The sequence below is a fragment of the Melozone crissalis genome, unplaced genomic scaffold (genome assembly GCF_028551555.1).
Source record: "Melozone crissalis strain CALT ecotype California unplaced genomic scaffold, PUWL_Pcris_2 ptg000020l_1, whole genome shotgun sequence".
In the NCBI taxonomy this organism is placed as follows: domain Eukaryota; kingdom Metazoa; phylum Chordata; class Aves; order Passeriformes; family Passerellidae; genus Melozone; species Melozone crissalis.
In genome coordinates, this window is record NW_026535798.1 from 1,312,095 (window position 1) to 1,333,861 (window position 21,767).

A 21,767-nucleotide genomic window follows, 5' to 3' on the forward strand; every position below is an offset into this window, starting at 1 on the left:
TGGGAGGAAGTTGGGAGAGATGAGCTCAAACAGGGGAGGAAAACTCAGGTTTCTCCCTCACTGTGGCGCTCAGGCTGAGCTCTTACCTCTGCATGCTCCAAAGCCAGGAACAATTTGGGACTGAGTGAAAGGCACTGATGTGAAGGAGAAGTTATTTAAAGCCATTTTCCCTGCTGCCTCTCTGAAGGTCAAGCAGCACATCCAGGAGCAGGGAGGGAAGCGTGACTGGGCTTTGGGAGGAGACTCAGCCTCTCCTTGCTCCTTTTCTCTTTTATTTTCCCCCTGCCTGGGGCTCTGTGGGGAGCAGGAGCCCTTGCAGGGATGCAGGAGGTTATGATGGAGAGGAGCTGCAGGATTCATTTTATATCCCTGGGATGTGCAGAGGGGAGATGGGGGAAGGAGAGGGGAGATGGATGGAGAGGAGAAAATGTGGGAAATGGAGAGAAAAAAATGTGGGAAAAGGAGAGAGATGTGGGTTATAGAAAGAAAAGAAGGAAAGGAAAGGAAAGGAAAGGAAAGGAAAGGAAAGGAAAGGAAAGGAAAGGAAAGGAAAGGAAAGGAAAGGAAAGGAAAGGAAAGGAAAGGAAAGGAAAATGAGAGGGAAAGAGAAGGAATAGGAAAGGAGAAACAAAAGGAAAGGGGGAAAGGAAGGGAAGGGAAGGGAAGGGAAGGGAAGGGAAGGGAAGGGAAGGGAAGGGAAGGGAAGGGAAGGGAAGGGAAGGGAAGGGGAGCCCATTACTCCTCACGAGGTGTCACAGGTTGTTAGTTGGGTTTGCAGCAGGACATTCCCAGCTGGAAATGTGGAGATGGAAATGGGCTGTCCCTGGAGAATCCATAATAAACAGAATTTCCCCACCCAGAGTCTGTGGTGGTGGATGGCAAACAGGAGCGGGATAGAACACAAAGCGTGTTCCCATCCCTGCAGGCCCCAGCCCAGCCCCAGCCCCACTCCCTGAGCTCCCACCTCCCTTCTCCCCACAGCCGTGGGTCTCTCCAGCTGCCCGGAGCCCGCGGTTCCCGGCAATGGGCTGAAGATCGGCGAGCGCTACCTGGTGAACGACGTGGTGTCCTTCCAGTGCGAGCCGGGCTACGCCCTGCAGGTACAGCCCCAGCCCCAGCTCCCTGCTTCTCCAGACCTGCACTGCCTCAGGGCGGGACTCTGAACTCCTTATAAAGTGTTTTAGCAAGGTCTCCTCACAGCTCAGTCCCACAAACAATCCTTTTCCTCTCCTCAAGCACACAGAACAATCCTTTTCCTCTCCTCAGTCCCAGAGAACGATCAATTTCCAGCCCCAGAACCAAGGACACCTCTGCAGCTTCAGCCCCAAAAAGTGCAAACAGCAGGGAATGGAGGGGAGCAAACTGGGAGGGTGGGACTGCATCACCTGCAGCTGGAATTGGACAGTTAACCCCATATGGAAGTGGACCAAAATTTATAAAAGTGTGAAATTTTGTGACTCAGGGTCCACCTTGGATCCAACCTGGGTCCATCTCCAGCCTTGTGCTGCCCAAGGTGTCTCCTGTAAAAACCTTCTAATAAATCCCTCCTTTATTCCTGTAACTCTGTTCCAGGTCCTTGAGCATCACCAGAAGGATTCCTGCTTTTCTGGGTTCCCTATATTCTTTACACATCTATTTCTACCTCTGTTGTTATATTTGTGGTCAGTCCCAGTATTTTTCCCTGCCTTTTCCCAAGGCAGAAAGACAAAACACATTCCAGAGCTCCAAGCTGGGGGTCCCAGGTTCCTGTTCTTCCTTGGCTCTTCCAAGATTGAAACCAGCTCTTGGAGACACAAAGTTTAGTCCCTGTCTGTGGGAGAGGATTCAGAGGTGGTTGAATTACCTCACTATTTATGATTATTTTTGTCAATTATGCTAATTTGCTAAATTTGTACAACTGTATTCACTCCCCCCTTAGAGGAATGGGCATTTTATGGACATTTTTCCATATCTTCCTCCAATAAAGACCAGCCTTTAGATGACCTCCTACACTATTATTATCTCCAAAGATAATCCCCAAGTGTGAAAGATAATCTCCAAATCCAGTTGTTTAATTCCTACATTCTTTAAGGCATCACTTTTCTGGTACCCCAGATGCAACAGGCATCTCCCTCTGGATCAGATCCATCTTGCAGGGAATTTTTTCCTTCCAGGACACGGAGGGGCTCTCCCCTTTGTTTTCCATCCACCTCCCAAACCCCTGTTTTGTTTTCCATCCCTGCAGGGCCACTCTCACATCTCCTGCATGCCGGGCACGGTGCGCCGCTGGAATTACCCTCCACCCCTCTGCATTGGTAAGGAATCAACTTCTTTCTACCTGGCTGATATTTATAACACTTCCCTAAAATAAAACAAGGCTAAAGAGCTGATTTAGAGAAATTTCAGGTTGGTTTTGCAAGTGTGAGGAAACATTGGGTTGCCAGGGAAATTGTGCCTGAGAAGTCCCCGTGGGCTGCCTGGAGTGCTTTGTTTTGGATGTTACAGATGTGGCTCTAGCACAAAATGTGAAACACAGAATTATCCCCCATTCAGAAGGGAAACCCTCCAATTTCCTCATGCTGGAAGCAGGTTGGTTTTATGGCTGGAGGATTTTTTTCCATCTGAAGCGTGGTTTATTTCTGTGGGATGTGTCTGATACCACCAAAGCTGCTCCTTTCACCGGGGTCTGGTCTCTCCCAGGATCCCAACTTGCTATGGCCACTCTGCTGTCCACAGGTCACTTGTCCAGGTCACTGTTTACCCTCAGATCTGTTCAGATGTTCAGGCCTGGACATTCCATTTTCCCTGTGGAAGAGGCCTGGAGGTGAATGGAACTTGCAGGAGGTTTTTAAAAATTATTTTCAGTCATTTGCTTTTAGCAAATGTAGATGTTTAATATTCATATTGCACATTTTGCAGCTCTGAGAGAGACATTTATGCATTTAATAGCTTTAGTTAACAGTTATTTTGGGCTCCTGCTGTTCCAGCTTACATCATTTGGCTTTAAAGTAATTATAAGAGCCAACAGTTCTTTTATCTGATGATCTGCAGGCCAGGAATAAATGGAGAGATATTTCCAGGAGAATGACTGAGCTAAAGGGCCCGTTCCCCTGGAGCTGCTCTGAATGGAAGCAGAAGTCCTTGGGCTCAGCTGGGAGATCCCAGCATGGAGGAGGATCCCAAAAGCTGCCAAACCACAAGTTTTGTTCTTTGAATCAGCACCAGCCTCCCAACCCAGCAGAATTTTGGCTATGCCTGTATTTTCCCCTCCTTGGGAAAGGCCAGGCTGCTGCAGAGAGGCAGAAAAACATCTGGAGCCACTCCTGGAGGAGTGAATGTCACCTTTGTGGGTGTGACAGTGCTGGGGCTCTGCCCTGTGCCCACCAGAGCCCCTGCTCCAAGCACAGTTTGATTTTCTGCTGGCCTGCTTCCTCCAGCTGCTGGGCACCTAAATAATTCAGCAGCAGTTCTATTAAAGAGCCATTAGGAGGGAAAAGAAAGAGAAATCTTCTGGGAGAAACCTTGTTAGGAGCAGGTCTGGGCTAATGAGATATTGGACAAAGAGCCTGTGCCTGGCTGTCACAGCGAGTTAGAGAACACCTGGCTGGATTCAGCTGGGTGCTGCTGCTGGGACCACGTGGAGGTCATCCAGATAAGTGTGAGGAGGTGCTGTCAGTGCTTCAATTTCATGTGGTGCCTTTTGTAAACATATTTTTGTGCTGCCGTGGCTGGCAGTGGGCTGCAGGCAGCGAGCAAACACTCCGTGCTGGGTTTATCAGTGACAGACTGCCCAGAGATTGGCAGGGGAATGGAGAGGCTGTAACTGGGGTCAGAATAGCATCACTCAGCTTCTTCACAGTCATTCTTTGAGCTGGTGAAGGTGTCAAGAAGTGCTGGTGCCTGGTTTGGTGCAATGTCTGTGGGCAGAGCAGGTGTCCATCCCCTCTGTCACTGCTCACATCTGGCTTTCCATTTCTGGTGGCCCAAACTGGATCCCTGGGCTCAGTCTTCATCTCCTAAGGGCAGGAGAAAGGCACATCCATTCCTGATGTGGCCCTGGAAACTTGGTGCTGGTTCCTTTTTCTCAGCTGAGTCTTTAATTCCTTCATTTCCCATGGCCCTCACCCAGACAAGCCCCTCAGGGATCCTGTGACTGGATCCTGACCATGAACCCTGTTGTTCTTCCAGCCCAGTGTGGAGGAACAGCAGAAGAGATGGAAGGAGTGCTCCTGAGCCCAGGATTCCCGGGAAATTACCCCAGCAACCTGGACTGCACGTGGAGGATCCTGCTGCCTGTGGGGTTTGGTGAGAGAGATGGGTTTGGGTCGGTGCCATCGCAGAAGAGGGGGTGAAAAATCAGAGAATCCCTGACTGGTTTGGGTTGGGAAGAACCTCAAGATCATCTCATTCCACTCCCTGCCAGGGAAATTATCCCAAAGTGCTCCAAGCCCCAGCCTGGGGCACTGCCAGGGATCCAGGGGCAGCCACAGCTGCTGTGGGCACCCTAAACCAGGACTTCCCCACCTTCCCAGGGAGGAATTCCTTCCTAAGCTCCACTCCAAAGCTCCTCTGTGTCAGTTTGAGGGTTTGCCCTGTGTCCCCAGGGCAGTTAAAGTCCTGCTGAGTGCCCAGGGTGTCCTGGGCTGTGCAGGTGGGCAGTGATGGGGTTGGAGCTGGGATTGGTATTGGGATTAAAACAAGGGTTAGAGCTGGGGTTGGAGCTGATGTTGCGGTTGGGGTTGGAGCTGGGATTGGAACTGGGAATGGTGTTGGGATTGAAACCAGGGTTAGAGCTGGGGTTGGTGCTGATGTTGGGGTTGGAACTGAGTTTAAAGCTGGGGTTGGGACCAGGGTTGGTACTGCTGTTGGAGCTGGGGTTAGTAATGATGTTGATGCTGGTGTTGGAGCTGGGTTTGGTATTGGGATTGGAGCTGGGGTTGGTGCTGACTTTTGGGTTGAGATTGGAACTGGGTTTGGTATTGGGATTGGAGCCATGGTTGGTGCTGATCTTGCATTTGGTGCTGCTGTTAGAGCTGAGGTTAGTGCTGGGGTTGGTGCTGGGGTTGGAGCTGGGGTTGGTATTGAGATTGAAGCTGGGGTTGATGCTGATGTTTTGGTTGGTGCTGCTGTTGGAGCTGGCTTAAAGCTGGGGTTGGAGCTGGGTTTGGTATTGGGATTGGAGCTGGGGTTGATGCTGGTGTTGGGGTTGGTTCTGCTATTGGAGCTGGGGTTGGTGCTGATATTGGGGTTGGTGCTGGTCTTGGAGTTGGAGTTAGTCTGATGTTGGAGCTGGGTTTGGTATTGGGATTGGAGCTGGGATTAGTGCTGCTGTTGGAGCTGGTGCCGGTGCAAAACCTCAGCTGCAATTTTAGAGCCCAACTCCTCCTTCCCCCTCTGCAGGTGCCCACATCCAGTTCCTGAACTTCTCCACGGAGCCCAACCACGACTTTGTGGAGATCCGGAACGGGCCCTACGACACCAGCAGCGTCATCGGGCGCTTCAGCGGCGCCGAGCTGCCCGGCTCGCTGCTCTCCACCTCCCACGAGACCACCGTGTACTTCCACAGCGACCACTCCCAGAACAAACCCGGCTTCAAGCTAGAGTACCAGGGTGAGCAGGGACAGCCCTGCCCCGGGGGTGGCGGTTCTTGAGTTAACTCTGTGGTGGTTGAGTTAATTCTGTGGTTGTTGAGTTGACTCCATGGTTGTTGAGTTAGCTTCATGGTTGTTGAGTTAGCTCCATGGTTGTTGAGTTAATTCCATTAATTCTGTGGTTATTGAGCCCATTCCATGGTTGTTGAGTTAACTCTGTGGTTGTTGAGTTGAATTAATTTCGTGGCTGTTGAGTTGAGTTAATTCTGTGATTGTTGAGTTAACTCCGTGTTTGTTAACTCCGTGGTTGTTGATTTAATTCAGTGGTTGTTGAGTTAATTCAGTGGTTATTGAGTTAACTCCATGGTTGTTGAGTTAACTCCATGGTTGTTGAGGTAATTCCATGATTGTTGAGTTAATTCCGTTAATTCCATGGTTGTTGAATTAATTCCATGGTTGTTGAGTTAACTCCTTGGTTGCTGAGTTAACTCCGTGGTTGTTGAGTTAATTCTGTGGTTGTTGAGTTAACTCCATGCTTGTTGAGTTAACTGCATGGTTGCTGGGTTAATTCTGTGGTTATTGAGTTTATTCAGTGGCTGTTGAGTTAACTCCATGGTTGCTGAGTTAACTCTGTGGTTGCTGAGTCAACTCCATGGTTGTTGACTCCAAACCTCCCTGGGCACCCCCTTCCAACCCTTTCCATGGAGAAATTCCTCCTGAACTCCATCCTGCCCCTCCCCTGGCACAGCTTGAGACCATTTCTCCTTGCCCTGTCCCTTTTTCCCTGAGAAATAAAACACAAACACAAATTCCCATTGTGTTTCCCCAGCCTACGAGCTGCAGGAATGCCCCGACCCGGAGCCCTTTGCCAACGGCGTGGTGAGAGGAGCTGGCTACAACGTCGGCCAGTCCATCTCCTTCGAGTGCCTGCCTGGCTACCAGCTCATCGGGCACCCCGTGCTCACCTGCCAGCACGGCACCAACAGGAACTGGGACCACCCCCTGCCCAGGTGTGAAGGTACGGCCTGGGCTCACCTGGGCACCTTGGGATGCTCTGGGAGCAAAGGTGTGGCTGGGAATGAGCTCTTGGAGGGATCCACGAGGTGTTTTGGTGAACATTTGGGGTGTTTTGGCAGCTTCTGAGGGAGGTTTGAGTCTTGGGGAGTCTTGAGCACCAACAGGAACTGGGATCACTCCCTGCCCAGGTGTAAAGGTACGGCCTGGGCTCACCTGGGCACAGCACTTCAGCTCCTTGGGATGGGCTGGGATTGCTCTGGGAGCAAAGGTGTGGCTGGGAATGAGCTCTTGGAGGGATCTATGAGGTGTTCTGGTGAATATTTGGGGTGTTTTGGCAGCTTCTGAGGGAGGTTTGAGTCTTGGGGAGTCTTGAGCACCAGCAGGAACTGGGATCACTCCCTGCCCAGGTGTGAAGGTACGGCCTGGGCTCACCTGGGCACGGCGCTTCAGCTCCTTGGGATGCTCTGGGAGCAAAGACATGGCTGGGAATGGGCTCTTGGAGGGATCCATGAGGTATTTTGGTGAATATTTGGGGTGTTTTGGCAGCTTCTGATGGGGGTCTTGGGGAGTCTTGAGCACCAACAGGAACTGGGATCACCCCCTGCCCAGGTGTGAAGGTACGGCCTGGGCTCACCTGGGCATGGCACTTCAGCTCCTTGGGATGGGCTGGGATTGCTCTGGGAGCAAAGGTGTGGATGGGAATGAGCTCTTGGAAGGAAATGTGGTCTCCATGAGGTGTTTTGGTGAATATTTGGGGTGTTTCAAGGGGTTTGAGTCTTGGGGTGCGGTTGAGGAGAATCTGTGTCTCACCTTCCTGCTGGAGCTGTTATTTCTGTATGGCACAGTCCAGGGGCCTTGGAGTGATAATTCCTTGCTGCTTTATTCCCTCAACAACACCCAGCTTCCATTGATCTAGCTCTGATAAATAAAAATAATCACTGATAAAAGAGTATTGCAGCTCTGAGGACTCTGGGTGTGTCCCTGTCTGCCTCCTTCATGGGTATCTCCTGAATGATCCAGGTGGGAGATCCTCAGGAATCTTCCAAGGTGGTTTTTCTTCTGAAAGCTGTGCTCAGAGGACTCTGCAGGCTGAAGATTCACAATCCAGGCATCCAAACTCATCCAAATTCTCTTTCCCCCCCCCCCCTCATGGCTGTTTCAGCCTTTCACCCCTCGGGCTGCTGGCCGGAATTCTGTGGGATTTGCTTCCAGAAGGGTTTCAGGTGAACCTTTGAGAAGTTCAGAGCTGCTTATTGAAGATTTCCCAGCCCATTTCCCAGGAGCACTGACCTTTATGCCAGCACTGGCTCTGCAGGAGCTGTGCAAGGAGGGAGAGAGGTGATATTTGCCCTCTTGTAAGTCCTTGAACCCCAGAGAACACAAAGAGCTGAATCCTCAGCTGCTCTTTCAGTGCTTGCAGCAGAGAGGAATTATTTCAGGCAAGTTAGGACAAAATCTGGATTTTTCTGTATGCAGAATTGTTACTTTTGTACAAAAAAAAAAAAAAAAAAGGAATAAAAATGGGATATAAGGATGTTTTAAGGGGATATTTCCTCACTGGGTTTGTGTTTCTCTCTGCTTCCCTGCAGTGCCTTGTGGGGGCAATGTCACAGCCCAGAATGGGACGGTTTACTCTCCTGGCTTCCCCAACCAGTACCCAAATTCCCAGGATTGCACCTGGCTGCTGACAGTGCCCGTGGGATATGGGATCCACCTGAACTTCACCCTGCTGCAGACAGAGCCCTACAACGACTTCATCACTGTCTGGTGGGTGCAGGGGGTCACTCCAAGGACTCATTTTGGGAAATAATCCTGGCTTTGAAGCAGCAGCAACTGAGAATGGGACCCCTGGGATCCCCTTTGCAAGCTGGGAGCTTCTGGTGTTTTGGAGAAGAGAAGAGAAATTAAAAATTTTTTGAGCTTTCTTTCAATATGAATAAATAAAAATATTATTTATAATGATAATCTCCATTATTTATTAAGAATGGAGATTATCAGCTTCAGGTAGCCACTCTGATTAAAGGGTTTGTGACCAAAGTTTGAGCTTTTGGCACTCAAAGTCTGACCTTCAGAATATCCCCTGGTATTCTGGAGGGGATATTCAGAATCCATTATTTGCTGGGCAAACAGGGAGTGAAATTCCTTTGGGAAACAGGTCCTAATTCCTCAGTTTTTGAGGTTAAAAGTGAAATTTGTGTTTCTGATTGTCCAGCTGGGAGCCAGGAGAAGTTGTAGGGGTTTAACTGGAGCAGGGGTTGTGAAATGTGGATGCGGGAAAAGGGAAGGAAAGCCTAGGTTGGGTTCCTAGGCTTAAATCCTTGGAAAAATCAATTTTTCCTTGTGTTCCTGCCATCAGGGACGGGCCCCAGCAAACAGCCCCACAGCTGGGGGTGTTCACAGGCAACTCAGCCAAGAAATCTGCCCAGAGCTCCTCCAACCAGGTCCTGCTGAAATTCCACAGCGACGGCGCCAACGGGGGCATCTTCGCCATCTACTTCTATGGTCTGAGCTGCTGCTTCCCTTGGGGGGGGGAAATGTTGGGAATATTGGGAATAGATCTGGGAATATGCAAAAAAAATACTCTTTTATCCCGAGTTTTCCACAGTTTTTCAGCCCAGTTTTTTTTTTTAATGAGGTTTTTCAGGCTGGGTTTCCCAAGGAAGTTTTTCAGACGAGTTTTTCTCCACAAGGTTTATCAAACCAAGTTTTTTTCCAGGAAGTTTTTCAGCCCAGTTTCTTTTTCCATGAAATTTTTCAAACCAGTTTTGTTCCAGGAAGTTTTTCAGCCCACTTTTTTCCCCCAAACTTTATCAAACCAAGTTTTTTCCAGGAAGTTTTTCAGTCCATTTTTTTTCCCACAAAATCTTTCCAACCAGTTTTTTCTAGGAAGTTTTTCAGCCCAGTTTTTTCCAGAAAGATTTTCAGCCCATTTATATTTTTTCCCCCACAAAATTTTTCAAACCAATTTTTTTCCAGGAAGTTTTTCAGCTCAATTTTTTTTTTTCCACTAAGTCTTTCAAACCAGTTTTTTTCTAGGAAGTTTTTAGTCCTGGAATCTCCTTGTGGAAAAGGAGGAATTTTCTGGTGGAAAGGGAGGGATTTTCTGGTGGAAAAGAAGGGTTTTCCTTGTGGGGAAAGAGCAATTTCTTTGTGGAAAGGGAGGATTTTCCTTATAGAAAAGGAGGAATTTCCTGGTGGAGAGGGAGGAATATCCTAATGGAGAGAGAGGAATTTCCTGATGGAAAGGGAGGAATTTCATTGTGGAAGGGGAGGAATTTCCTTATGGAGAGGGAGGAATTTCATTGTGGAAAGGGAGGAATTTCCTAATGGAGAGGGAGGATTTTCCTGGTGGAAAGGGAGGAATTTCCTTATAAAAAAAGGAGAATTTCCTGGTGGAAAGGGAGGAATTTCCCTGCTTCCATCAGGGCTGTGTTCATGATGTTCTGCTCCTCCCTTGCTTTCCAGCTTTCCAGCTTTTCCGCTGCCAGCCTCCCACCATGGTTCCCAATGCCGAGATCATCACAGAGAACGAGGAGTTCAACATTGGTAAAGCCTTCCCTCATCCTCCTCATCCTCATTCCAGTTTTTTAATTGCATTTCCCCCTCCCATCCCTGTTTTCCATCCCTTCCCAGGTGACATTGTCAGGTACCGCTGCCTCCCTGGCTTCACCCTCATTGGGAACGAAATCCTCACCTGCAAACTGGGCACCCACCTGCAGTTTGAGGGACCCCCACCCACCTGTGAAGGTAAAAAATCCATAAATCCCACATTTCCCTGCTCAGGGAAGGAGCTGGGGGAGGTTTGTTGGCACATTTTTCATCCTTGGGATTCATTTTCCCGTTTTTAGGAGTGTGGGATTTTTGGGAGGAGGGAGTGAGACCCTCCCTGAGCAGGAATTGGAGTTCTCATGTCCAGTTTGGGATCCCATTTTGGGATTCTTTGAGCCCCAGGGATCAAGGCAGTGGGAATGGTTTGTTGGCTTTGCTGCTTCTTGTTCCTGTGAGAAAATTGTTGGGATTTGTGGGATTTTGGGATTCTTTGAGCCCCAGGGATCAAGGCATTGGGAATGGTTTGTTGGCTGCTTTTTGCTCCTTTCTTTGAGTGTGACAGTTTTTGGGATTTGTGGGATATGGGGATTCTTTGAGCCCCAGGGATCAAAGCAGTGGGAATGGTTAGTTGGCTTTGCTGCTTTTTGCTCCTTTCCTTAAGTGTGACGATTTTTGGGATTTGGGGATTCTTTGAGCCCCAGGGATCAAGGAGTGCAGGGGTCGTGCTCTGCCTTGAGCTGGCTCATCAGGACAGACCCCTTGTGCTTCCATCCTTCCTCTGAAAAATGTTCATTCCCACTGAATGTCCATCTCCATCCCCAGTGCACTGCCCCATGAACCAGCTGATGACGGATTCCACCGGGGTGATCCTGAGCCAGAGCTTCCTGGGGAGCTACCCCCACTTCCAGACCTGCTCCTGGGTGGTGAAGGTGGAGCCAGGCTACAACATCTCCCTCACCATCGAGTACTTCCTCAGCGAGAAGCAGTTCGATGAGTTTGAAATCTTTGATGGTGAGAGATTCCCTCCCCTTTCCATCCCAAATCCTCCTGGGGTTCCATGATCCCAACCAGTCAAGGGGGAAGGAGCATTCCAGGGCCAGCTTCCCACCTGGAAACTCCTGCTTGCCTTCCAGAAAGTTCCTCACTGATTCCTGGCATAAGGAAACAGCTGCAATTTGATTTTTTGGGATGGATCTGAAGGATTTTTCCAAGGGGGAGGAGTTGGGTGTGACGGTGTTCACAGGGGTCCCAGGATGAGGGAAGAGATGAGGATCTGACTCCATGTTTCAGAAGGCTTGATTTATTATTTTATTATATATATATTATATTAAAGAATACTATACTAAGCTATACTAAAGAATACAGAAAGGATACTTACAAGCTAAAAAGATAATAATGAAAACTCGTGACTCTTTCCAGAGTCCTGACACAGCTTGGCTCTGATTGGCCAAAAAGTGAAAACAACTCACAGCAGATATCAATGAAACAATCACCTGTGGGTAAACAATCTCCAAACACATTCCAGATGAGCAAAACACAGGAGAAGCAAATAAGAAAAGAATTGTTTTCCTTTTTAAACACATTCCAATGGAGCAAAACACAGGCGAAGCAAATCAGAGAATTATTATTTTCCTTTTTCTCTGAGGCTTCTCAGCTTCCCAGGAGAAAAATCCTGGGATTTTTCAAAAAAATGTGAATGCCACACTGTGACTTGTCCCTTTTCCCTGTCCCCTGTTCCTGGCAGGTCCCTCAGGGCAGAGCCCCCTGCTGCTGTCCCTCAGTGGGAATTACTCAGCCCCTCTGACCGTCACCAGCAGCGGGAACAGCGTTTTCCTGCGCTGGTCCTCCGACCATGCCTACAACAGGAAAGGCTTCAAAATCCGCTACTCTGGTGAGTCCCAGCTGCCTCTGCCAGCAGCAGGAGCAGCTCCAGAGCCGGGAGGATCCGTGGGATTCCTGCAGAGATCCAGCTGGCAGGGCAGGAGCTGCCAAGGCAGGGAAGGGACAAAGCCGGGCACGTTCCAAGTTGGGAGGTTGGGAAAGGCAGGGTCTGTCCAGGAGAAACCTTGGAGCTTTGGCTCAGTCTCAACCAATCTGTAACAATCAGGATTGTGGGATCACAGTCAGGAGAAATTCCAGGGAGAAACCTTGGAGCTTTGGCTCATTTCCCAACCACTCCTCAGAACCAGAAGCCTGATGTGGAGAGTCATTGATGCCAGGGAATGGATATTGGGAAAGGTTTCTGGATGAGGAGGTGGCCAGGCACTGGAAAAGTCTGTCCAGGCTTTTCTCAGCAAATGAATTAAGGAATATTCAATTACCAGGAATGACTCCTTATTCCTGGAGCTGGCTGAGGCTCAGATCAGAGCCCCGTGCTCCATCCCTGCTTCGACTCCGCGTTTATCCATCGCCGATTTTTGTTTTGGGGATTTTGGGGAAGCTCGGTGTAATTCCTGGGAGTGGGAAGGGAATGACCCTGCTGCTGACTGGTTTTCTTTTCCCTGCCCTCCTTGCCAGCTCCCTACTGCAGCCTCCCCCAGCCCCCAGCCCACGGGATGATCCTGAGCCACTCCGGGCTGCGCCCCGGCAGCTCCGTGCGCTTCGGCTGCGACGCCGGCTACCGCCTGGTGGGACACAGCACCTCCACCTGCAGCCAGCACCCCCAGGGCCACTTCCACTGGAGGGAAGCCATCCCCCTGTGCCAAGGTGAGAGCAGGGACACGCTGGGATCGAGTTCTGAGAGTCCCTGGAAAAGCAGGGGGAAAAAAAATAAATATTGGAATTGGGTAATGTTGGGAGCAGGCTCGGAGCGCTGAGGGTGATCCTCGTCTGCAGGGGTTTGGGAATAGATGGCAAAGAGGGAAAGGAATGACTGGGAGCTGGAAAAGGTTGGATTTTCCAGGTGCTTTCTGTTCCCTGGGAGAGCCATTGTATTCAGCCTGGCACCCAGCACCCCCAGGGCCACTTCCACTGGAGGGAAGCCATCCCCCTGTGCCAAAGTGAGAGCAGGGATGGGTTGGGATCAAGTTCTGAGAGTCCCTGGAAAAGCAGTGAAAAAGAATCAACATTGGAATTGGGTAATTGGGTGTTGAGAACCAGCTCGGAGCGCTGAGGGTTATCCTCGTCTGCAAGACTTTGGGAATAGATGGCAAAGAGGGAAGGGAATGACTGGGAGCTGGAAAAGAGCAGCAGGGAAAAAGTTGGATTTTCCAGGTGCTTTCTGTTCCCTGGGAGAGCCATTGGTATTCAGCCTGGCAGCCTGTCTAGACATCAGGCCTTGGAGAGGGATTGACCAGCCCTGAGCTCGCTGCAGTGACACTCCTGTCACCATCAGTGCCAACAGGGATGGAGCTGCTGACACCTCTCAGAATTCACCTGCCAGCTGCTCTGGGATCCTGCTCCATGCTGGGGCAGGAATGGGACAAAACCTGAGCCTTGCATGGCAAATGCAAATTAAGTAAAACGATAGAGAGTTTATCACGGGGTGAAAAAGTAGATTTTGGGGTTTTTAGAATGGGGGTTCAGGGGGCAAGATGGAGGAATCTGGGTGTGTCCAGCCTTTCTCCTTCTTCTTCTTGGCCTCCATCTTCTGCTGTGATGGTGGCACTTTTAGATTGGTTTAGAGTAGAAGCTCGCTGTCTAACATAGGTGATAGGCATTGGAAAGTTATTGTAAATAATGTACACATAGGTTTTAGTATAAAAAGATAACAACACTGCCCTGGGGGTGGCCAGAGTGTCTTGGACTGTCTTGCTGAGCAAACCTCGGCTGGAAAGGAGAAAGAATTTTATAGATAAGATACAATAAACAACCTTGAGAATGAGAACTGAAGAGCCCTGACTCCTTCTTCAAGCGCCAGACTGGGAAAAGAGACTTTCTAACACATCTTGGGGTCACTCTGAGCAGCTAGAGGCCCCGACAATCCTTTATGAAGGGTGGGCACTCCCAGTAGGAAAGTTCGGGATCCAGGATTGCAATTTGGGATAAAACCACCAGCTCCCTGATTTTTATTTTTTGTTTAAGATGTGTTTTCTCTTCCCAGCTCTCTCCTGTGGCATTCCCAGAGCCCCAAGGAACGGGGTTGTCTTTGGGAAGGAGTACACGGTGGGCACCAAGGCCGTGTACCAGTGCAATGAGGGATTCCAGCTGCAGCCGGGCGCCGAGCCCAGCACCGAGTGCCTGCAGGATGGAGTGTGGAGCAACGGGAACCAGCCCCCTCTGTGCCTGGGTGAGTGGGGACTGGGGCTGCCCAGACAGCAGGGAGGCCTTTGGGGCTGCCTAAGACACAGGCCAAACAAAAGTTAAAAGTATAAAGCAGTTCTATTTATTGAAGGGTTTTCAGGTACATTTAGGGCTGATGAAGCTCCCCAGGGGCTGCACCCAAAATGGACAATGGGTCATAGTTTTTCACACTTTTATAAGTTTAACCCCCAACATGCCAATGGATCAATCTCCCAATTAACTTCAGTTAACAAAGTCATTTTCACAGAAAGAGTGGTCAAATACTGGAATCATCTAGCCAGGGAGGTGGTGGAGTCACCATCCCTCAATGTGTTTAAAAAAAGACTGGATGTGGCACTTGGTGCCATGATCTAGTTGAGGTGTTAGAACATGGGTTGGACTCGATGATCTTAAAGGTCTCTTCCAACCTAGAAATTCTGTGATTCCGTGATTTACCCCAAGTTTGCTCCCCCAAACCCACTTGTGTTTCCATTTCTCAAGGCCTGAGACAATGAGGTGTCCTTGATTCCCATTTTATGATTTTAACCCCATTGCAAGGCATTTTTCTCTTTGGGTTTCAGGCAACATCACCACTTACAACATTATCCACAAAATTTTCCTTTTAATTCTCAACAACAGCCTCACCAGGGGATACATCCCTTGTGGTGGTGTTCACAGGGGTCCCAGGACGAAGGAAGAGATGAGAATCTTGACTCCAGGTTTCAGAAGGCTGATTTATTATTTTATGATATATATTATATTAAAAGAAAATAATATACTAAAAGAATAGAAGAAAGGATTTCATCAGAAGGCTGGAAAAGGAAGGGAGAGGAATGATAATAAAATCTTGTGACTGGCCAGAGAGTCTAAGACAGCTGGGCTGTGATTGGCCATTAATTAAAAACAACCACATGAGACCAATCACCAATCACCTGTTGCATTCCACAGCAGCAGATAACCATTGTTTACATTTCATTTCTGAGACCTCTCAGCTTCTCAGGAGAAAAAATCCTGGCAAAAAGATTTTTCATAAACCATGCCCATGACACACCCCTCATTAAAAACCCACCACACTGGGACTTTTTTGGCGGGGTTAAAACCTCACTGAACCATCTCTGTGTGCCACTTTCCCTGTGCCATTTCCCGCGTGCCATTTCCCGCGTGCCATTTCCCCTGTGCCATTTCCTGTGTGCCATTTTCCCTGTGCCATTTTCCCTGTGCCATTTCCCTTGTGCCATTTCCTTTGTGCCATTTCCCGCGTGCCATTTTCCACGTGCCATTTTCCCTGTGCCATTTTCCCTGTGCCATTTCCCTTGTGCCATTTCCCATGTGCCATTTACCGCGTGCCATTTCCCATGCACCATTTCCCCTGTGCCACTTCTGTGTGCCATTTCCCACGTGCCATTTCCTGTGTTCCATTTCCCGTGTGCCATTTCCTTTGTGCCATTTCCCGCGTGCCATTTCCCGCGTGCCATTTTCCCTGTGCCATTTCCTGTATGCCATTTCCCTTGTGCCATTTCCTTTGTGCCATTTCCTTTGTGCCATTTTCCCTGCACCATTTCCCGCGTGCCCTTTTCCCTGTGCCATTTCCCTTGTGCCATTTCCCATGTGCCATTTACCGCGTGCCATTTCCCACGTGCCATTTCCTGTGTTCCATTTCCCGTGTGCCATTTCCCACGTGCCATTTCCCGCGTTCCATTTCCCATGTCCCATTTCCCTTGTGCCATTTCCCATGGCCCATTTCCCACGTGCCATTTCCCATGTCCCATTTCCCCTGTTCCATTCCCCCCTCAGCTGTGACGTGCCCCGACGTGGGCAGCATCGCGGTGGAGCACGGCCGCTGGCGCCTCACCTACGAGGTGCAGTACCACTACAACGCCCAGCTGATGCTCATCTGCGACCCTGGCTACTACTACACGGGCCAGAGGGTCATCCGCTGCCAGGCCAACGGCACCTGGAGCATCGGGCAGCCCGTGCCCACCTGCAAAAGTAAGGGCAGGGGCGCCCCAGGGTGGCACCGGGGGCTGGGGTTGGGTTTGGGGTCAGTAAATGCCAAGCTGGGGGGATTCAGGGTGGTGCTGGTGGGTGATCGTACTTTGGGTACAGGATGGGATGGTTTGGTGCAGATTGGGGAGGAAATTGGTGCAGATTTTGGGAGGAAGTCACCAGGGACTGGTTTTGTGATTGGGCTCAATAAATGCCAGCCTTGGGGGTTTCAGGGTGTTGCTGATGGGTGACCATGGATAATCAAGGAGATGGTGTCCTTTGGGTACAGGATGGAATGGTTTGGTGCAGATTTTGGGAGGAAATCCATTCCTGGAAGGGCAGGGAGTGGCTGGGATGGATTTCACAGAGCAGCATCGCCAGGAGCTGGTTTTGTGTTTGGGGTCAGCAAATCCCAGCCCTGAGGGTTTCAGGATGATGCTGGTGGGTAATCATGGCTAACCAAGGAGATGGTGCCCTTTGGGTACAGGATGGGATGGTTTGGTGCAGATTTTGGGAGCAAATCTATCCCTGTGAGGGCAGGTTGGTGCTGGGATGGATTTCCCAGAGGAGCTGTGGCTGCCCCATCCCTTCCAACCTACCCTATCCCTGTTGGAGCAAACTGGGATCATGGAAGGTGTCGTCTCTGCTGTGGGGTAGAACTCAATTACTCTCGTCAGCAGCTGAGGCAGAGACAGCAGAGCTGCTGGAAGGGATTGGGATGCAGGGAGATGCCTGGAAGTGAATCCTGGTTTAATCCCAGCACTTCCCTGGGATCTGAAGCCCTTCAGCTCAGCTGTTGCTGTGGGGTCCCAGCAGCTTCTCTGCCACAGCTGCTCTGAAGTCAGGGCTTTTAAGGAGGGAAAATAAAGAATTCTGCTGTCAAGCCTCAGCTCTCACACAAACACCAGGTTTACAAGGGTAACAGTGTCACCTGCAAATCAAACCCAACGGGGCACGCCAGCAGCTCTCAGTTGTTCTGACACCACTGCTGTGCTTTGCATCTCTCCCTTTGTCAGAGGTGCAGGGTTTTTCTCTCCAAGTGCAGACAGAGGCAGCAAAGCCTCTCCTTCCCTGCTGCCTGCCTTTGTTTGTGGAGCTGTGACTGCTGGTGTGGGTGACAGATGTGCTTCTCCCCCTGCCAGCTCTTCCTCTGGATCCGGGAGCAGGAGCCTGACCTCCTTTTGTTCCCTCAGCCTTATTGCCACCTAAATCCAAGTGACAGCATCTTGGCAGCGCCCCGAGGTCAGCAGCACCCAGCGGGAGCTCTGCAGGCTTGGCAGAGCTTGAAGGCAGAGAAAATGAAGATAAAACCAAGAGTTCTGAGGGGGAGGTTGGGTTTGCAGAGGCTCCTGCATCCCACAAACCCAGCTGGGATCTGCAGATCTTGGGATTTTGGATTGTGGGGGAAAGCTGGGTGTCACTTTTAATTATGAACTTTGTGCCATTCCAAGGTCAGGGCTTGGAGCAGCCTGGCCTAGTGGGAGATGTCCCCACTCATGGCCTTTAAGGTCCCTTCCATGATTCTGTGGGGTTTCTGGGAATCAGGCTTAATGACAGAAAAATATTCCTCTGTGAGGAAGCTCTGGTGTGAAAAACTCCTTTGGTTCTTTCCCAGCCTGTCTTTAGTGTTCCCCTGTATCCTGAAGCATAAATATGAACAGCTCTTATTTTTGTCACCTCATCTTACATGGCTCTGGAATGATCACAATTCCTGGAATTATTTAATGAACTTTCCCACTCCAGCAGCAACTCCTGGTGCTGTGCCTGGATGCATTCCTTCAAAACCCAGCCTGTTCTCTCACTTATCCTTTGGGATCTGTCCTAGTTATCTCCTGTGGGGACCTGCCCACGCCTCCCAACGGGAACAAGATCGGGACCCTCACCAGCTACGGGGCCACTGCCATCTTCTCCTGCAACACTGGCTACACCCTGGTGGGCTCCCGGGTCAGGGAGTGCATGGCCAACGGGCTCTGGAGCGGGGCTGAGGTCAGGTGTCTGGGTAGGTACCTTTGGGATGCTCCTGCGGCATCCACGGGTGTGGGAAAGGCTCCTTGGGAGGGAACAGGGGGTTTAGGGACTGACATCCACCCTGCGGGGTTTGAAGGGGGTGTAAAAGGGAGGCAGAGTTGGATTCCTGCGTCCTCCAGAGGTGTGAGGTGCTGGGAGAGTTTTGGGGTGAGGATAGTTGGTTGGGACTGCAGAGTGTTGAGGTGACAGCCTGGAGGTGAAAGAGGATGGGTGTGGATGGATATTGGGGTGGATTCTTCCCTATAAACAGCATGATGTGGATTGGCCAGAGAAGCTGGGGCTGCCCCATCCCTGAAAGTGTCCAAGGAGAGGTTGGAGAGGATGGCCAGGGATGGTGGAAGGTGTCCCTGTGGACAACCCTTATGTTCCCTTCCAACCCAAACCAATCTGGGCATCATGAACCCCATCCATGCCCAGAGAAGCTGTGGCTGCCCCATCCACAGCTGGAAGTGTCCAAGGAGAGCTTGGACAGGGCTTGGAGTAACCAGGGATGGTGGAAAGTGTCCCTGTGGACAACCCTTATGTTCCCTTCCAACCTAAACCAGTCAGGGCATTGTGAACCCCCATCCCTGCCCAGAGAAGCTGTGGCTGCCCCATCCCTGGAAGAGTCCAAGGAGAGGTTGGACAGGCTGACTTGGCATGGTGGAAGGTGTCCCTGTGGACAACCCTTATGTTCCCTTCCAACCCAAACCAATCTGGGCATCTCCAAACCTCATCCATGCCCAGAAAAGCTGTGGCTGCCCCATCCACAGCTGGAAGTGTCCAAGGAGAGGTTGGATTTGACATGGTAGAGGTGTCCCTATGGACAACCCTTGCATTCCCTTGCAACCCATCCCGGTCTGGGCTTCTCCTCACCCCAAACCCGCAGAGATCCCCCGATGCCCTTTGGGGACACCTTTGCTGGGCTCTCCAGCTGATTGCTGCCGTTCTGTCCCCTCCAGCCGGGCACTGTGGCGTGCCCAGCCCCATTGTGAACGGGCAGATCAACGGGGAGAACTACAACTACCGTGGCAGCGTGGTGTACCAGTGCCAGCCCGGCTTCCGCCTCATCGGCATGTCCGTGCGCATCTGCCAGCAGGACCACCGCTGGTCCGGGAAAACGCCTGTCTGTGTGCGTAAGTATTGTCATTGCTTCACCCTGGGGGGACATCCCGGCCTGGAAGGGGCTGGGGAAGGGGTTGGGGAAGGGGCTGGGCAGAGCTCACACCCCCAAAGTGTGGGGTGGTTGAGGTATGAGGTGGTTGTGCTGCGCGCGCGTTCGGGGTGTTTTGCTATCAAGACTCCATTTTGTTCATGCAGGAAAAAACCTATTCTTTATTCACACAACTCATTTTTATGCAGTTTTACAGACCTCATGTGTCTTTCCAATTGGTTAGTAGCTTTCTGGCTAATTACTTTATTGGTCTGTGTCCATCAAATCTTTCTGTTCTTAAATTCTTGTGTGCGTCAGTACTTGTCATTCCTTCAGCCCTGAGGGGACATCCCAGCCTGGAGGGCCTGGAAGGGGCTGGGCAGAGCTCACACCCTCGAGGTGTGGGGTGGCCATGCACACACCTTTGGGGTGTTTTTTTATCAAGACTCCATTTTCTTCATGCAGGAAAAAACCCATTCTTTATTCACATAACTCATTTTTATGTAGTTTTAGTCACACACCTCACGTGTGACTCCAATTGGTTGGTAGGTTTCTTGCCAGTTATTCTGTTGGTGAGTAAAAGGTATTTTACTTGTCCATCAAATCTTTCTGTTCTTAAATTCTTGTGTTCATCAGTACTTGTCATTCCTTCAGCCCAGGGGGGACAGGGAGAGAGGGAGGGAACAACAGAGTTTGGATGCGTGGGGTGGTGTGGGGTTAAGAGCAGGAGCTGGGATTTTTGGAGAGGGATGTGTGGTGTAAATCAGTGGGATCCTGGCACTCGGCTGCCTGGAGAGGGATGCAGGGAATTCCTGGAGCAAATAAAACCTAAAAAAATCCCTTTTTTTCAATGTCATCCTGTATCTCAACAGAGAAGCCCCAAATCTTTGGGGTTTGGGATTGATGTGGCGGTTTTTATGCTCTCCTACCTTCACATCTTTTTCCAATGAATAATCCACTTTTCTCCAGGAATAAATCCAGTGACATTTCCATTTTGTCCTTGCAGCCATCACCTGTGGCCACCCTGGCAACCCCCCCAACGGCCTCACCCAGGGCTCCCAGTTCAACCTCAACGACGTGGCCAAATTCCAGTGCAACCCCGGATTCCGCCTGGAGGGAGCTTCCCAATCCCAGTGCCTGGCCAACGGCCAGTGGAGCAGCACCCTGCCCTCCTGCCGAGGTCAGTCTGGCCTTCCCTGGGGATTCTCCATGATCCCAAGCCAGAAATCCCTGGAAACCACCCAGGGGATGTGGTTGGAGATGCCAGGGATGCTGTAAATCCCACGGGATTTCCTCACCTCAATGCGTTCTCCAAGGAGTTGGAGCGTGTTGGAAATTTGGGATCAGACCCAAATTTGGGCTCAGAGGGTGTTAAAGGCAGGCACAGATCAGATCAGATTTGGGATCAGACCCAAATTTGGGCTCAGAGGGTGTTAAAGGCAGGCACAGCCCTACAAACACGCCCTGGTGGTCACAATCCATGTCCATGGAAAATCAGGATCTCTCCTCTGCTCCCCCCCAAATCACCTTGTCCAACCTCCTCGTTTATCTTCCCAGGAAATATCTTCCCACAGCTTTGTGCAGAGCCCTTTTCCCTCTTTCCCCATGGGATCAGCACTCAGATTCACTTCCCAAATCCCCTCCCCTCCCTGCACTCCCTCCCTCTGCATCTCCCTAATCCAGGATCTCTGGCCATGCTGGATTATCAATTATTCCCAAAAAAATCCCGGTTTGGGATCAGTTATTCCCAGCTGGATAATCTCAATCCCAATTTGGAGATCCAGCCTCTGCTGCTGGGTGACAACCTGCAGGATTGCCTGGACTCCCTTTTTCACAAGAAATTTTTCCACTCCCACCCTCAAAAATCTCGGAGAAAAAAAAAAATCTCAGAGAAAAAATCTCGGGAAAAAAATCTTAAATCAGCATAAAATCTTCAACTTCCCACCAATTTTTTTTTTTTTTTTTTAAACCCCACATTTTCTGCCTCACTTTTCGCTTCCCATTATTTTCTGGGTGTTGTTCTGTTGTCTGTTTGCAGTTGTGAACTGTTCTGACCCCGGGCACCTGGAAAACAGCGTGCGGCAAGTGCAGCCGAGCGGCCCGCACAGGTTCAGCTTCGGCACCACCGTGTCCTATCAGTGCAGCCACGGATTTTATCTGTTGGGGACGCACGTCCTGACGTGCCAGGGCGATGGCACGTGGGACAGAGCCCTCCCCCAGTGCCTTTGTAAGTGGCCCCAACCCCTCTCCCTGTCCAGCGCATC

At 50.5% G+C, this 21,767-nt stretch overlaps 1 protein-coding gene across 1 annotated transcript in view; it reads left to right on the plus strand.

The window, feature by feature from the left end:
* Positions 1 to 21,767, plus strand: part of LOC128937664 (CUB and sushi domain-containing protein 2-like) — a 139,811-nt gene that overhangs the window by 99,524 nt on the left and 18,520 nt on the right. Inside the window, exons 34-51 of the mRNA XM_054277459.1 lie at positions 982 to 1,100; positions 2,225 to 2,294; positions 4,168 to 4,284; positions 5,380 to 5,589; positions 6,400 to 6,588; positions 8,177 to 8,354; positions 8,944 to 9,089; positions 10,053 to 10,133; positions 10,221 to 10,334; positions 10,959 to 11,147; positions 11,881 to 12,027; positions 12,654 to 12,842; positions 14,179 to 14,364; positions 16,152 to 16,346; positions 18,169 to 18,342; positions 19,313 to 19,486; positions 20,510 to 20,683; positions 21,542 to 21,730. Coding sequence (XP_054133434.1) covers positions 982 to 1,100; positions 2,225 to 2,294; positions 4,168 to 4,284; positions 5,380 to 5,589; positions 6,400 to 6,588; positions 8,177 to 8,354; positions 8,944 to 9,089; positions 10,053 to 10,133; positions 10,221 to 10,334; positions 10,959 to 11,147; positions 11,881 to 12,027; positions 12,654 to 12,842; positions 14,179 to 14,364; positions 16,152 to 16,346; positions 18,169 to 18,342; positions 19,313 to 19,486; positions 20,510 to 20,683; positions 21,542 to 21,730 — 2,841 coding nt within the window. The remainder of the gene's footprint in view (positions 1 to 981; positions 1,101 to 2,224; positions 2,295 to 4,167; positions 4,285 to 5,379; positions 5,590 to 6,399; positions 6,589 to 8,176; positions 8,355 to 8,943; positions 9,090 to 10,052; positions 10,134 to 10,220; positions 10,335 to 10,958; positions 11,148 to 11,880; positions 12,028 to 12,653; positions 12,843 to 14,178; positions 14,365 to 16,151; positions 16,347 to 18,168; positions 18,343 to 19,312; positions 19,487 to 20,509; positions 20,684 to 21,541; positions 21,731 to 21,767) is intronic.